This window comes from Choristoneura fumiferana, chromosome 12 (genome assembly GCF_025370935.1).
Source record: "Choristoneura fumiferana chromosome 12, NRCan_CFum_1, whole genome shotgun sequence".
Lineage (NCBI taxonomy): Eukaryota > Metazoa > Arthropoda > Insecta > Lepidoptera > Tortricidae > Choristoneura > Choristoneura fumiferana.
Genome location: NC_133483.1, coordinates 13,686,514 through 13,701,268, shown reverse-complemented (window position 1 = coordinate 13,701,268; position 14,755 = coordinate 13,686,514). Strand labels below are relative to the sequence as shown.

Genomic DNA, 14,755 nt, shown 5'->3' with positions numbered 1-14,755 from the left:
TCCGTAGGTTAAAACTGGTAGGACGCACTGGTTGAAGGCTTTCGTTTTTAGGCACTGAGGGATGTCTGACGACAAGATATGCCAAAGTTTCCCGAAAGCCCTACTGTATTCGCCTATTAGCCTCTTTCTCAAAGTTGTTTCTACGGAGTTTTATAGTCTGACCAAGATATAGATACTCAGACACAACTTCGAGCGTGGCGCCACCGACGGTAACTGGTCTCGGAATGACATGACTGTTGAACATAACCTTGGTCTTGTCTAAATTCATTCCGAGACCCACTCTTCGGGAAGCATCATTGAGGCTTTCAGCATGTCACAATCCCTGCAGCGACTCTGCCATTATAACTATGTCGTCGGCAAAACGGAGGTGAGAAATGTATGTGCCATTGATATTTATGCCATGTCCAATCCAGTCCAGCAACTTAAAAATATCTTATATATTGGACACACCTGTACTCAATATTGACGACGCCGAGGTATTGACCAGTGGTATTAATTAATGAAGAAATCAGTTCTAATGCTAAAGTTTCATTAAGTAAAATTGCTATAATGCTATGCAATGATAAAAGCTAAAGTATAAAAAAACACATATGCAAGCTCAAGTCCATTCCACTTAAAAAGTCTCTTGAGTTATCATTTCGTCTCATGGGTGACCAAAAAGTAAGCCTAGTCAACTTTAAAAGTCTCTCGAGTCACCATTTTGTCTCTGGGATAACCAACTTGTCCCCAAAAAAAGGCCTTAGTTTTTTTTAATTTTTCACACAAGAGTTTCACGGTACTCGCTTTTTTTTTACACGATTTGTTGTTAAATGAAAGAGGCAAATAAAACTTATGATGTACGTTTTAGTTGAATTAGATAAAACTAATAAAGGCAAAATATTTGTACAGTTTTTGTCACCAGTGACTCAAGAGACATAATTAGTAGTTATAACATTCTATATAAAATGTGTTTCACAATATTTTACATGTAAAACCGATATAAATGTGTTTATTTATGTATTGCACTGATTAGATCTTAATCAGCATGCCGTGTTATCTAATTATATCATGGTTACTCAGGGGACCACTTTTGAGCTCGAATTATGTTTATGGCTATATAAACATATAATAATCATACAAGTCCGCGGCAACTCTCGAATTTTAAAAAATTAATATGTGTTCTACAATAAAAGCATATATTTATGTAAATAAATCTACATTTTTATTTTGATTTGTTCTTTGCCAAAAAACAAGAAAAAGTTGATTGACCCAAATACCTATACAGTACCACTACCATGAGTTTACAGTGACCGTACTCGATAGCGACGGCGTAAATTATTTGTATGGAGAATTGTACAGCGCCTCTACAAATAATTTACGCCGTCGCTATCGAGAACGGTCACTGTAAACTCATGGTAGTGTACTGGCTGCGGTATCGCTCAACTTCAAAGGCGTCGGCCTACTGTAGGGAAAAATTGTTATTCTGTGGTACTAGCATTGTCATACAACCTACACATGAATAACAAATTTAAAGTCAATGCGACCACTAGAAGTGGGTATAATTTGACTTGCAAGATTGGATTACAGGCATATGCAAACGCTGAAACAAGTGAAACTAAATTAAAGCTTGTACAAACATCGGTACCCTACCTGTCGAACAAAACAGGAAACTATCAACATAAAGATTATGTTAAAAACTGTTGAAACAAGGTAACAATACATCAAAGTTAATTTATAATGCCTAGCCACTACCTAACACTATGTTTTTACTTACGTGTGCGGTTCTGATGAAGACCTGTAGGTCATAATTAAAATAGTAATTATAACTGTACCTCAGGTCGGAGCGGTCGTTAATTGAAATTGTGGCACTCTAGAAATTACATTAGTGTGTTGTTATAGCATATAGGGTAGGATGTAGTTGGCTTCCAGCCCCTAACGGAAAGGATACTTTCAACAGCACTAAACTGTTCAAAGGTTCTAGAATAATCTTTTTAGTTCATAAGCACGTGTCCTAAAGCCAAGGTGCAGGATTAAAACTTTGATTTAAAACTAGAAACTTCGTAAGACATTCTTCTCAACCAAGTACCACTTAGTTTAATCTTCGAGAGCTTTGTTTATGAAGTCGCTTAAAGCAATACCAACTTTAATTATGATTTTAGGAAGCAACAATTAATAACTTAAAATGCGAAAAGCTGTGTGAGTTTTCAGAAATCTTAAGCCATGACTCTACTAAGTTAAATTTATATCAAACTTTTTTGGCTTCTTTAGCGCAGTTGGCGCTGAAAAGTTGGCAAACGGCGATAATTGCGTGTTATTCTTTTGTTTGGACACATGTAGGCTGAACTTCAATGGAGTGGTGCAGTATAATTATGTGATTGATTATATTGTTATTTGTTAAAGTGCATGAGTGTGTGTAGGTACTAATGTTAACCTAGAGACACAAACAATTTTCTCAAATTTACTTTAAGAACATTAAAATGTAGGTATTTGTTATAGGATGCAGGCCGTGACTACCTTTTATGATCTCCCGATATTTAGACGCAGTTGCATGCATTATGATCACGGGTAGACTAAATAATTTGCGCGTAGATGCAACTGCATCGATATTTCGAAAGCTCAAAAAAGGTTTACGTTCCCGGTTTACATCTCTTAACTAGTGAAAACAACCGCGGATCATCAAAAACTGTTAGAATAAGTTATTGGATCAGGCGTTACTTTGCGGTGGTCTGAAACAATACTCGGCCTTTTAATTACGCTTAAAATGCAAGAATTGTTTGTTCGTGCAGTTCTTCCACCTCCACACTGTAAGAACACACATAAATCACACAAATCCATCTATCACCACCACCGTACTACACTGACGCGTTTCGAACTCAACCAGAGCTCATCTACACAGCAACACAACCGTTCACTATGCTATAGATAAATTACCGACAGCGTGAAATTCCATGTAGTGGTATTGTGTGTTTAGGCATTGGAGAGAGAGATCTCTTAGTTGTGGCTCTCTCACTAAAGTGGAATGTCTATAACCACACAATACCACTACATATGCAATTCCACGCTCTCGGTAATTATGTATACCAAGATGTAAGACTAACAAACCAAAACAAACGTTTTAATTTGTCATTGTAACTCTCCAAATAGGCACTGGAAGGATACAATTTATATTTTATTAGGCAGTTTTATTGATGTTTACTCTTTTCTTTGGATTTCTAAGCACGACTGTTCTAGACCCAATGCCTCGCAAATTTCACTACAGTCAAAACTAGAATTAGCCTGTCTTGGCTTAGTGATTGTTTGAAGGCAGTCCGGTCTATCTACAACCTTGGCTCCCGAGATTCACTAAGAGAACGCTTTAAGGAGATAAACATCCTCACAGTAGCTTCACAGTACGTACATGATGTGATATTGTATACACACAAGAATATCGAGTCCTTTAAGAAAGTGTCAGACGTACATGATATCATTACTCGTAATAAGCACAAGCTTGCAGTTCCTAAATTCCGTCTACGGAAAGTAAGCAAATCTTTTGTGGGAAACTGCGTGAGATTTTACAATAAAGTTCCTGTAGAAGCATGGAAATGGCCACACAACTGTTTTAAAGAATACATAAAGAGTGCACTCCTGAAGAAAGCTTACTATAAAGTTGAGGAGTACTTATGTGATGATGCGACATGGCCAAAACTGAAAGTGTGTGTGTGTGTGTGTGTGTGTGTGTGTGTGTGGTGTGTGTGTGTGTGTGTGTGTGTGTGTGTGTGTGTGTGTGTGTGTTTTTGTCGGTGTATTTGTATATTTGTATTGTATAGTGTTGTGAAGTGTGACTTGGCAGTGTTCCGGCGCATTTCATGTCTAGTTTCTGGTTCTGTTGCAATTATATTATTATGAACAAAATGACTTTCTGCCAAGTTTTTTGCGGCGCATTCTCCTTGGCAATGATGGTCTTTCCGAAAGCGATGGTAGTTTAAAAAATGACGTGTAAAAGTGCCCATTGCGGCCCATTTACTGATGGGATCCCCTCCGGTCCTTTAATGGCAGATATATTTATGGATCATTTTGAAAACTTGTTTTTGTAGGTAAATAATAATATCGTGTGCTATTTTAGGCTTGTTGCTGATTTAATTCTATTTTGGAAGGGAAATATGAAATCCAGGCTTAAGCTTGACAGTTCCATACAATTTGACACTACTAAACTGAGCTTAATGCTAACTCGAGATTTATATGTTTACTGCAAGTGGGCCTTACTGTTTAAAAGATAATCAAGGGTTAAGACAAACAGTTAATAACACGCTTTACGTCGCGTTGCCTTCTCAGACTACTAACCAATATAGATCTAGCATTTCTTACGTTGGCCGTTTTTGCCTGCTAGGATTTATGGTATTTTAAAATCAATCAATGTTAATGTTGCCTTTAAGTTTAAGACTAACAACTTTTTGTACTCTAGTCTTTGTCAAATCAAATGTCAAATGAAAATCACAAATAATTATTTATTAGACTCGGATTCTTATGAAGTGTTACATTATTGCGGCAATGGGTTGCGTCTCGCAGCTCCGGAATGCATGAAAATAATTAGGTACAATCTTCTCCCTTACCAAATACGGCTTGGATCTAATTTGAGTAATAACAGTTAGGATTAATAAAACATGTCTCAGCAGTAAATAAACAAAAAATCAAGGTAGTTTTATGTGACGAATAAAGTTTAGTACATTGTTGTAGAGGTTGAAAAGTAAGCAATAGATGAACGACTTAGTTTGCAGGCCGACCCGAAGGGGAGGCCTTCGATAATACGAGTTCATCTATTGCACTTTAGGCCGAGACTAAACGAGACTTTTCACGATCACTGCGAGGAAATAAAATAAATTTTTGTGGGTAGTTTGTTTGAGAAAAATAAAGTGGGTACTTGGGGAGTTACAGACTTGTACTATTATTATTATTTTTAGCTTATAGCTGATGCGTGCATATCATTGTCCACTTGTGTCTTCAAAGTGTTTATTTTGTGATTACAGTGACAAATTAAAAAAAATGTTTTGGTTTGTTAGGCTAACATCTGGTAGCATAGTGAATGATTCTGTTGCTCTGAAGATGAGCTCTGGTTGAGTTCGAAACGCGTCAGTGTAGTGTGGTGGTGGTGGTGACAGATGGGTTTGTGTGATGTGTGTGTTCTGGAGGTGGAGGAACCCACATTTCTTGCATAAGCGTAGCTATCATAAGATCACGGCGCGGGTGAGCAAAGTAATAAATATTTTAGACTATCGCGGTCATTACTAATTTTATGAATTAAATTCGGGTTTTATTCCGCGTACCTTGATTTTAGAGAAGCTCGGTATTTCGGCACAGTTGCATGCGCCATGATCACGAAACGACTGGAGAATTGCGGATATGCTGGTATAACTGTCAGTCACAAAAATAAATGGGACGTAACCGATCTACCCTCTTGGATTCGATTTGTAGCATTCGAACATGGCGGATGTAGACGATATCTAATTTTGGTATTTCTGCTTCTTTGGCTAGTTGAAGTATAATTTTGATAGTGTTTTATGCGGCGATTAACCTTAACAGTGAACAGTGATCACAAAATTCTATATTGCTCTCGTGTCTGACATTTTTTAATGCGCAAGTTGTCTCCGCGTGGTTTCTGGAATTTTGCTATCAAGTTGCAAAAACTACAATCACCGTACAACGTGAATAAGAAGAATATATTTATCTTTAATTGAACTGACATTGACCCAAGCCTTATGGCCGCCATTAGGAGGAATAAATAAATAATCTACCCTCTTCCTAACAAGTTGCCCACTACTACTGGAACTCGAACTCACTTTAAAGTCACGGCAAAATACACTCACAGTATCATCATTTATTTTTCTGACTGACAGTTATACCAGCATACCCGCAATTCTCCAGTCGTCACATGATCATGGCGCATGCAACTGTGCCTCGAGCTGCTCTAAAATCAAGGTACGCGGAACAAAACCTGAATTTAATTCATAAAATTAGCAACGTAATTGTCTTAGTTCATTAAACTGTTAAAATTTAGATGCATTAGCATTTTTTTGGCAGAGAAATTAACAACTAAGTGTCCACAGTTTTTCATCCTGAATTTCTGGCTAGGATATAAATTTTAAGACTTACTTGTCAGGTGGCGCGGCGTGGGGTGGCGGCGCACTGGGCGGCTTCAGACTACGGAAGGCCTTTAGCCATTTGTTTTTCATGCTACCGGCAGATGAAGACGAGAGTTTACGGTCTACTGCTGCTGTGCCACTGTCCGCTTTCGCTGCGAATAGCTCTCTCTGTTGACAAAAATAAATCATCATCATCTCGGTCTATATACGTCCCATTGCTGCGCAAAAGCCTTCTCTCACAATTTTTTCCTTCGCCAGCTTGTCATAAAATTCAAATGAAATTTCGCACGCAAATTCTGAACTCGAGAAGTGTGAGCCTAGGTTTGAATCCACGATCTTCTGAATAAATTAGTCATAGAAATCAAACAAGTTTTTGTACAAATGTATAGGTATATTAATCTTCAGGGTTTCAGTACTCTCTTCAATCGATATGGATGTGTAAATCAGTACGAAAATCGTAAAACTATAAGTTTCGAACGATGCTGTGGTATTCGCTAGCCACATCATAAAATGCCTAAAAATTTCACGATCTGGTGAATTTTATAAGCAAGTATCTATCTATGACTTGCTTTTATTCGTCAAGAATGACAATTAAGAAGCAACGTAAGTTCCCAGACAACTATAACTTCACAAACACATCCCTTTTATGTAGTCTTTCAATTTATTAAAGTGACAAGCAAATTTTAACGCACGAAGGCTCAATTAATTGTTTAAATGATACGACGCGAAGGGAAGCTGAAGGGCAGTTTACAGTAGCTCCGTTTCTCGTAAAACACAATACGGTACGAAGGACCATCCCATTTCATCTCGTACTACGGGTTATGTAGGACTGTATCGTAAAACAGTAATGCTTTTAGAGTCACTGTTGTTCCGACGTGCTTCAAATCATCCGTCACTTTTGTTTAGCACTCAATGTTACTCAAGCTGATGAGGGCGTACGAAATCGAGTTTTTATTAAGTAAGGCGGACAAGACTAATTTTAGGTAAGACTTAATAATAAAGCCGACTTAGGGCAAAGCGTAAGTACTTAAACAGGTAGGTAAGTATGTTAACAATTATGGTGTAAGCAATTTGTTCTAAAAAATAAAAAATAATAACAATTGACAAACACTGAGGAGTGACTAAATATTTTTTATTCGTTTAAATCATTCTTTAATCAGAAGCAAACACTCAAATAAAACTGGCCAAGTTTAAGACTGAGGGTTCATTACAAATTTTAAACCCAACAACAATAGTATATATTTTGTAGGTATTTTAGACAAACAAAGTTATTATTTGCGATTCAGTGATATTTTTATTATGTAATTTCAGTATTTGTGTAGCGAAATAGTCTGCCGTCAGTCTGCCTGTTTTCTTAGTGTGGCGAGGAGGAGGCTTAAAGACGAGGCGCCCGATAATAATTTCCAATGCTGCTGGCTCAGCCCATCACCCTCGACACTCTAATAGAGCTCAAAATAGAGCTAAAAAGTAAACTTAGCAAATAAATTTACCCTAAGTGAAATACAATACAATGACTCTTTATCGTACACCACAAAGTAGTAATGAGTAAACGATGGGTTCAGATAACAGGTACTACCTACACAGAATAATTCCCTAGGTTACTTTAATTCATTAATTTAATCTCATAATTAACACTTACAGACAAGTCACACATGTTAATTATACTAGTAAGTTATTATTGTTCTGAAAAGTTTCATAGTTTTATGCATAGTATAGTTACTACGCATATAGTATGAATTCTTAATAGCTCTGGTATTTTAAACTATTTGGCAATATACAACATGTTTGGACAGTACTTTGGAGGTTGTTAAACTCAAATGTGTCCAGAATTTTTTTCCTAATCGTTTTTTTCCCCTCCAATTCTCTAGAATATAGGTATGATGAAAAATGACACATTATAATGCCATTCACATACTTTACTTACTTTGATTAGGTATAATATTTCAAAAGGAAAATTGGCAAAAAAACGAATGCCTCGTCTAAGCCCTTCATCTATAAAAAATGTTCTCGTGTCAGCCGAAAAGTCAAAGGCAATAAACTCGTGTTATAGTAAAAATAACACGCAAAACATGATTTTGGACTTCCAAACATCCAATTATATTAATTCAGTGGAATAAATACGAACGATTCGAAATAAACATTTTTACTAGTCGCGTGCACGAAATCTATTAGGTGAGCGTGATTCAGCTAAACATTAAGTTTGTATATGTACGCAGTTCATTTATGTAGATAAGATTGCTATTAATTACAGTAGAACTATACAGAACGTATAGTCATTCAGACAACTTTTAAGGTAAATATCGTAAGGGTACAAAAATGCCCCTTTATTATTATTAGCGAGGTGCAGCTGGCTGTCCGTCCAGCCAGCAATCTGTCACAGGAGTGTGTCTATTGAAACGTAATAAAGAGGCACGTGTATGTTCTAAAAAATCTAGTTTAATTCGAAAGAATGACAGATAATCGACTCAAAAAAATGTCCAGAATGGCGTAGGTGTAACGCCAGTAGGTAAATAAATACGAGAAATTCGTGATTGAATTTTGTCGGTTTGTTTAATTACGTAATCATGATTAAAGCGGACAAAGAATCAAGTGGAAAATTTGTGGGATCCTGTCTTTCTCAGGGATTATCAAACCATATCAAATTTTATCACAATTTGTTGAATATTTCAGGCGTGAAGTGCAACAAGCAAACAAACATACACTTTCGCATTTACAATAAGTAAGAATTCATTATTCAAATTACTCGTAATTCTAGGTAGGTAAATCACCTACGATTGAAAAATTTAGCAAATGGACTCGTAACTCGGACGTTGACCTCGTCGCAACTAGAACTTTACCAATTACCCTACCCAAATTAATTACAACCCTGGATATGTTTCATTTAGTTTTCGATTTAAGTACTTTAGCAAATATTTTGGAATAAGAAAATAATGACTACCTCTCATAGAGAAAGAGATCGATAAACAGACTAATGATCAATAATGTCAAATGTGCCAAACAATTTTATTGGTTAGTAATTTTCAATTAAGAATAATTTATTTAATACATTGAAGAGAAAGAATACATAACAATTAAAATAAAACTAACCTAAACTACCTACATACAAAAAGACAAATAAATATATTAATTACTGTACATACATAATAACAAAAGAAAACTATAACCTAGTCAAATAACTCGCCCTCGCCATTCCCGCCCCAAAGGTGCCCATAACGCTTGCGGCATTTCCACGTTGGATAGCTATGGACAGCCTTTGCACCAGAAATGACTCGGAGCGAGGGTCCTCCCTTTTTGCCTGAGTCGACGGCCCAAATCACCCACAAAACGCCTTGCATCCGCCCCCCAGCAGCCCGCCGTCTCCACCCCACGGGAACGAATATATATAATAAATATATATAATTTTCAATTACTTTAGTCTGTGTTTCCACCAGAAATGTGCGAGGATGCGTTGCGAGAGGAATAAGCATGTTTCTTTTGAACCAAGCTGTTACACTGGACACCTACGGACGGAGAGCTGTAGCCTATATGCCAACAGTTGACTGGTATTAAAAAAAAAGAAAAAAAAGACATTTATTGTCACATTAAAAAAATACAATGCACATAATAAAAACACACCAAATAAAACGAAAATTTAGAACTACACAGTGTCCAAAAGTGTAGGAAAAATAATAATAATAAAAAAAACAAAAGACAAAAATAAAAACAACAGACACGTTACAAATATGTGGCAATAGGCTCAAGCTCAGCATTCACATGCTGCCGGTCGACGCTGTTTTGACGTATTGCCGCTTAAATCTGCTAATGTATGAATAATCACAAGACTGTAAAAATATTTTTTGACGTCCATCAAAAATTAAAAATGTAATAAATAAATTAAAGTAAATATAAAATAAAAATAAATAAATAAATAAATATCACGGGACAATTCACACCAATTGACCTAGTCCCAAAGTAAGTTTAGCAAAGCTTGTGTTATGGGTACTAAGCAACGGATAAATATAATTATATAGATAGATACATACTTAAATACATATTAAACACCCAAGACCCGAGAACAAACATTCGTATTTTTCATACAAATATCTGCCCCGACACGGGAATCGAACCCGGGACCTCAAGCTTCGTAGTCAGGTTCTCTAACCACTAGGCCATCTGCTCGTCAAATATCTTTACGTATATCCGTAACGTAGGTATATACGCGATAGAAAACATCTAGTCTTTGCAGACTCAAATAATTGTTTCTTTTTGCCGGAAAAATCACTTGTTAAAACGCTTCGTTTCACAGCAGGATGTATTTATTTGATTCCTATTTCATCTCTTGGAAATAAAATTAGTCCGATGTTTAATAAAAGTTACTGTAATACCTTTTCTGCTCATCGTGGTTGTCATGTCTACTGTCGATACTTGTGTTACACGAACACCTGTGATGAGAAGCGTCTGGCCAGTCTGCCGTCACAAATGTAAGCTTATTATTATTTCTAGTGTTATTTATTATTAATAGAAGGTAATAATACATAAAAAAACTATGTTAAATATAATAAATATTGCATTAATAATCCCTTGGTGTATAATTAGGTACTATAGAAAAGCTTTAGTTTGAAATTCTAAAGTTTTCTACAATTTAGACCAAATCCTATTAGAAGTACGACGAAATATATCGAGTTCACGCATCAATCTCAAAAATTATTATTTTTAACCAACTTCAATTAAATTACGAATCTAATAAATGGTTTTTGTCTAAATGAAAGTTTACTTACTCGTATTTGTAAAGTTATTTCATATTGACACACTTTATTACGAGTATATAGGTACGTTTAGACTTTATGATGCATGATAGGTAATCATCATCATTATCATCCCAGACTATATACGTCCCACTGCTGGGCACAGAGCTTGGGTCGTAGTTCCCACGCGGGCCCAGTGCGGATTGGGAACTTCACACACACCATTGAATTGCTTTGCTGGTTTGTGCAGGTAATGTTATCACTCGATACGGGATTTTTAATGCATGATTTATAGGGATAATTAATTACCGTGGTTCAAGTGGCAGTGGGCGGCTAATAAAGAACAATCAAATATTGATATAACATAAAATGATTAAAGAAATCTACATATTAATATATAATATTACCTAATTAATATAATATTAATCATCCCTTTTACTATTTCATTGGCCATTTTTTTCATTAACGCACACTCCGCAAGAAGAGTTCGAATTTTTGGAACAGTAAACAAAAAAAAATAGACAGCTATTTGCAGTATGCCCGCCATTTTAGGACCTCCTCGACCTCAGTTAATGCAAACTTAGACTTTTCTTAAAAGGCAATCGTTAGCCGTTAGCAGCCTATGCAAATATGTGCTTAGGAGTTAGAAGAAAAGCAGCTGCTTATTCCTTTTGCAGGTTTGAAGGTCTTAATAAAAAAACTGTTGGTGATTTTTGTCATGATTCCCACTATATTTTTTGCTAACCGCACGTCACTTTAATTAACTCGGTCACAACATCGTTTTTAATTAAAATTAGTTATTTTTTGTATTTTAATGTGATCATCATCATCAGCCGGAATACGTCCACTGCTGAACAAAGGCTCAGTCTTAGAATGCCACAATGAACGACAACTCGCCACTTGCACCCACCGGTTGCCCGCAGAGAGAGGCGATAGTTTGCGATATCTTCAGTCCACCTAGTGGGAGGCCTACCAATGCTTCATCTTCCGGTTCGTGATCGCTACTCGAAGATTTTTTTTCCAAAACAGTTGTCTTATCTTTGAGTTGTGTGGCTCGCCCATAGCTACTTCAACTTGCATTATTCCTAGAGCTATGTCAGAGAATCCAGTTTTTTGGCGAATTTCCGTACCCCGGATTCTACCGCGCAAACAAACTCCGAATATAGGCTCTCTCCATCGCTCGTTACGTGACTCTGAGTCTCTCCAAAAGGCCAACAGTCAAGGACCAACGTCTTAGAGCCATAAGTTATCATTACTGGCAACTTACACTGGTTGAAAACTCTAGGCTTCAGAAAAAGACGTCATTGTGATATCTCTAATTATCAAACTCTCAGATCATCTCGTTTTATGCATTTTTAATAATATGAGTATTTAACTACATACAAAATTTTGAAATGCGCATACTAATGCATCAGTTAGTACACTTTGTTAAGTTGCTTTGTTAAATTTTAAATATTAATTTATTTTTCTAAAATGCCACGAAGCTTTGTGGTGTATAAAACGTAGACAGAATGAGTGGAGTCACCGCAAAATGGCTCAACTGATCAAGATAAAGTCAGATTTTGAGGACAGAAAATAAAGTCTTGGCACGCGATTATGTGACACAAAAGGGGTTCATAAGTATTGTGCATTACCTTGATGCTGACAAGGACTTTAACTTCATGAAGTAACGAAATGTAGTTTGATAAGAATCTGTAGATACATATATAAGACATGGTACAGTCACCAATATCAATATCTGACACAACAAAACGTGCATAAATATCTGATACGACCCTAGTTCTAGGGCCGGTAGGATGAGTCAGATATTTTTGCACGCTCCGCTGTGGCAGATATTAATGCAGGTGACTGTACTTTCACAATGTAGGTAAATACACACATAGCATAACACCCTTGCTTAAACACCCTTGTTAATATACCACAAGATAAATATCTCTCGCAGGCGGATACTATGCTAATTGTTGATTTTTGCGAAACAATTCGCTCGTAGCATGAAATCGTGAGTATTTTTGAAGTAGCAATCACTAAAGAACGTACTCCTACCTATAAGGCCGGCAAGGCAGTTTTCACTCTTCTGGTGTTGCAGGTGTCCACGGGCGACGGTAATCGCTTACCATCAGGCGATCCGTTTGCTTGTTTTCCCCTATCATTATCCATAAAAAAAGATTCAAATCATAATTTATAACGCTGTAAGTTGTCGTGATTTTGATATAAATAATCCACAAACGTTGGCGTGAAAGTATAATGTAAACAAACACACGCACGGCACGCATTGCAGTAATTTATTCTAGTGTCAACACATTCGAGCCATGTATTTTCTGAGTTAGGTATTTCAGTCGGGGTGTTAAAATTACTCTTACGAAGTACTAAGGCTGTGATGTTTAACGTGAGGATACGATCCTGGTGCCGCAAACCTTTTGGTAATGATTGGAAAAGTGATGGGAAATTCACGTTTAAGGTATTTTTTAAGGAGTTCTACCGAAAAAAACTTAACATGTCTTAAATAGACAAGATTTTAGTGTAACAGTTTTTTTTTTCATAAGACCGATCCAAGATTGACCCCTATAATCACCTGGTGAAATGTGCAAATGAAACCAAAGGATTAAGAAAATATTGTAAAGAACAATCATTTTAGCGATGTAACCACTAATGCGTACTGCTGGCTGAGGAATGGAATTCGTTTCCATCGCCTGTATTTCCACGCAGATGTGTAGGTATCTCACTGAATCAGTAATATTATTATTCGCTCTAGCCTTGGCGAGCTCTAGGTTGTATCTATCTGGAAATACAGACTATGGGAACGAATTCCATTCCTTAGCAGTACGCATTAGTGGTTTAGTTACACGGGTAAAGGTTCTTAACAATATTTTTTAATGCTTATTGAAATGACACCTAGATAATGCAACACAGTAATTAATGATCAAATCAACTCGACAACAAAACGCCAAAATAGCCAAATGGTTATTGAAAATGATTGTGACAAGTCGATAGAGCTGATTAATAATATTAGTTTTGCACAGACCGTAGCTTCTCGCTTGTCGGTACTGAACTACTATAGGTACACTATACATAATGCAAACGGCAATTGTAATGCTATGTATGTTTCTTATTAACTTTTTTACATATTGAATGAGGCATTCACGCTTAAAATATTTCGCACCAATTAATTGCGTTGCGCGTATTCATACTATCATACTTAATTACTCTCATGGTAACAGACTAGCACAGTAAATCTGTATGTTTATTTGTCTCTCCGTTTACCATTTGGTATGGCGATGGTTTAATATCTTGGAAAGGATATAGGATTATTTATTTACATATTTATCAATAAAAAAAACAGAACTACAGTAAAAAAAACTAATGTCAAGAAAGGATAGGACAGTTTTATTTTGTAAAATTGTATATTTAGCTCTCGCAAGATGCGATAATAAACGAATTCTTCGAAGACGGAGTCGCGGGCCATAGCTGGATTTATAAAAGCAACACACAATTTTTCTACCTAACTTTGTTCCGATGGCGACAGATTAATTTAAGGTCTCCAGATAAATCACTAACTTCTCTGTGACAGGCGTGTATAAAGCAGCGTTTCCACCAGTAATGTGCGAGGATGTGTTGCAAGGGATGTGTTTTTCATTAACCAATAGAAACGCTTCATTTACACATCCCTGCACAGCACATCTCTGGTGGAACCAGCTGAGCCGAGCGAGGCGAGGTAAATGAAGGGTTTCTATAGGTTAATGAAAAACATATTCCTCGCAACACATCCTCTCACATCTCTGGTGGAAACGCTGCTTAATACTCCAACGACGCCGGCAATCGTCAACGACAATCGAATTTGATACAAATTGAGTCCGTCTCTATCGAACATTCCATGATTTCAACTTGGAACAAAAATCTACCAGTTATGTAGGGTGTGTAGGTAGAAACGTGGCTCAG

General features: G+C 36.5%; 1 protein-coding gene across 1 annotated transcript in view; it reads right to left on the bottom strand.

Annotated features, from left to right (window-relative positions):
- Positions 1–14,755, bottom strand: part of Stacl (SH3 and cysteine-rich domain-containing protein) — a 263,899-nt gene that overhangs the window by 28,791 nt on the left and 220,353 nt on the right. Inside the window, exons 13-14 of the mRNA XM_074095440.1 lie at positions 6,106–6,263; positions 1,754–1,774 (exon numbers count right to left, since the gene is read on the bottom strand). Coding sequence (XP_073951541.1) covers positions 1,754–1,774; positions 6,106–6,263 — 179 coding nt within the window. The remainder of the gene's footprint in view (positions 1–1,753; positions 1,775–6,105; positions 6,264–14,755) is intronic.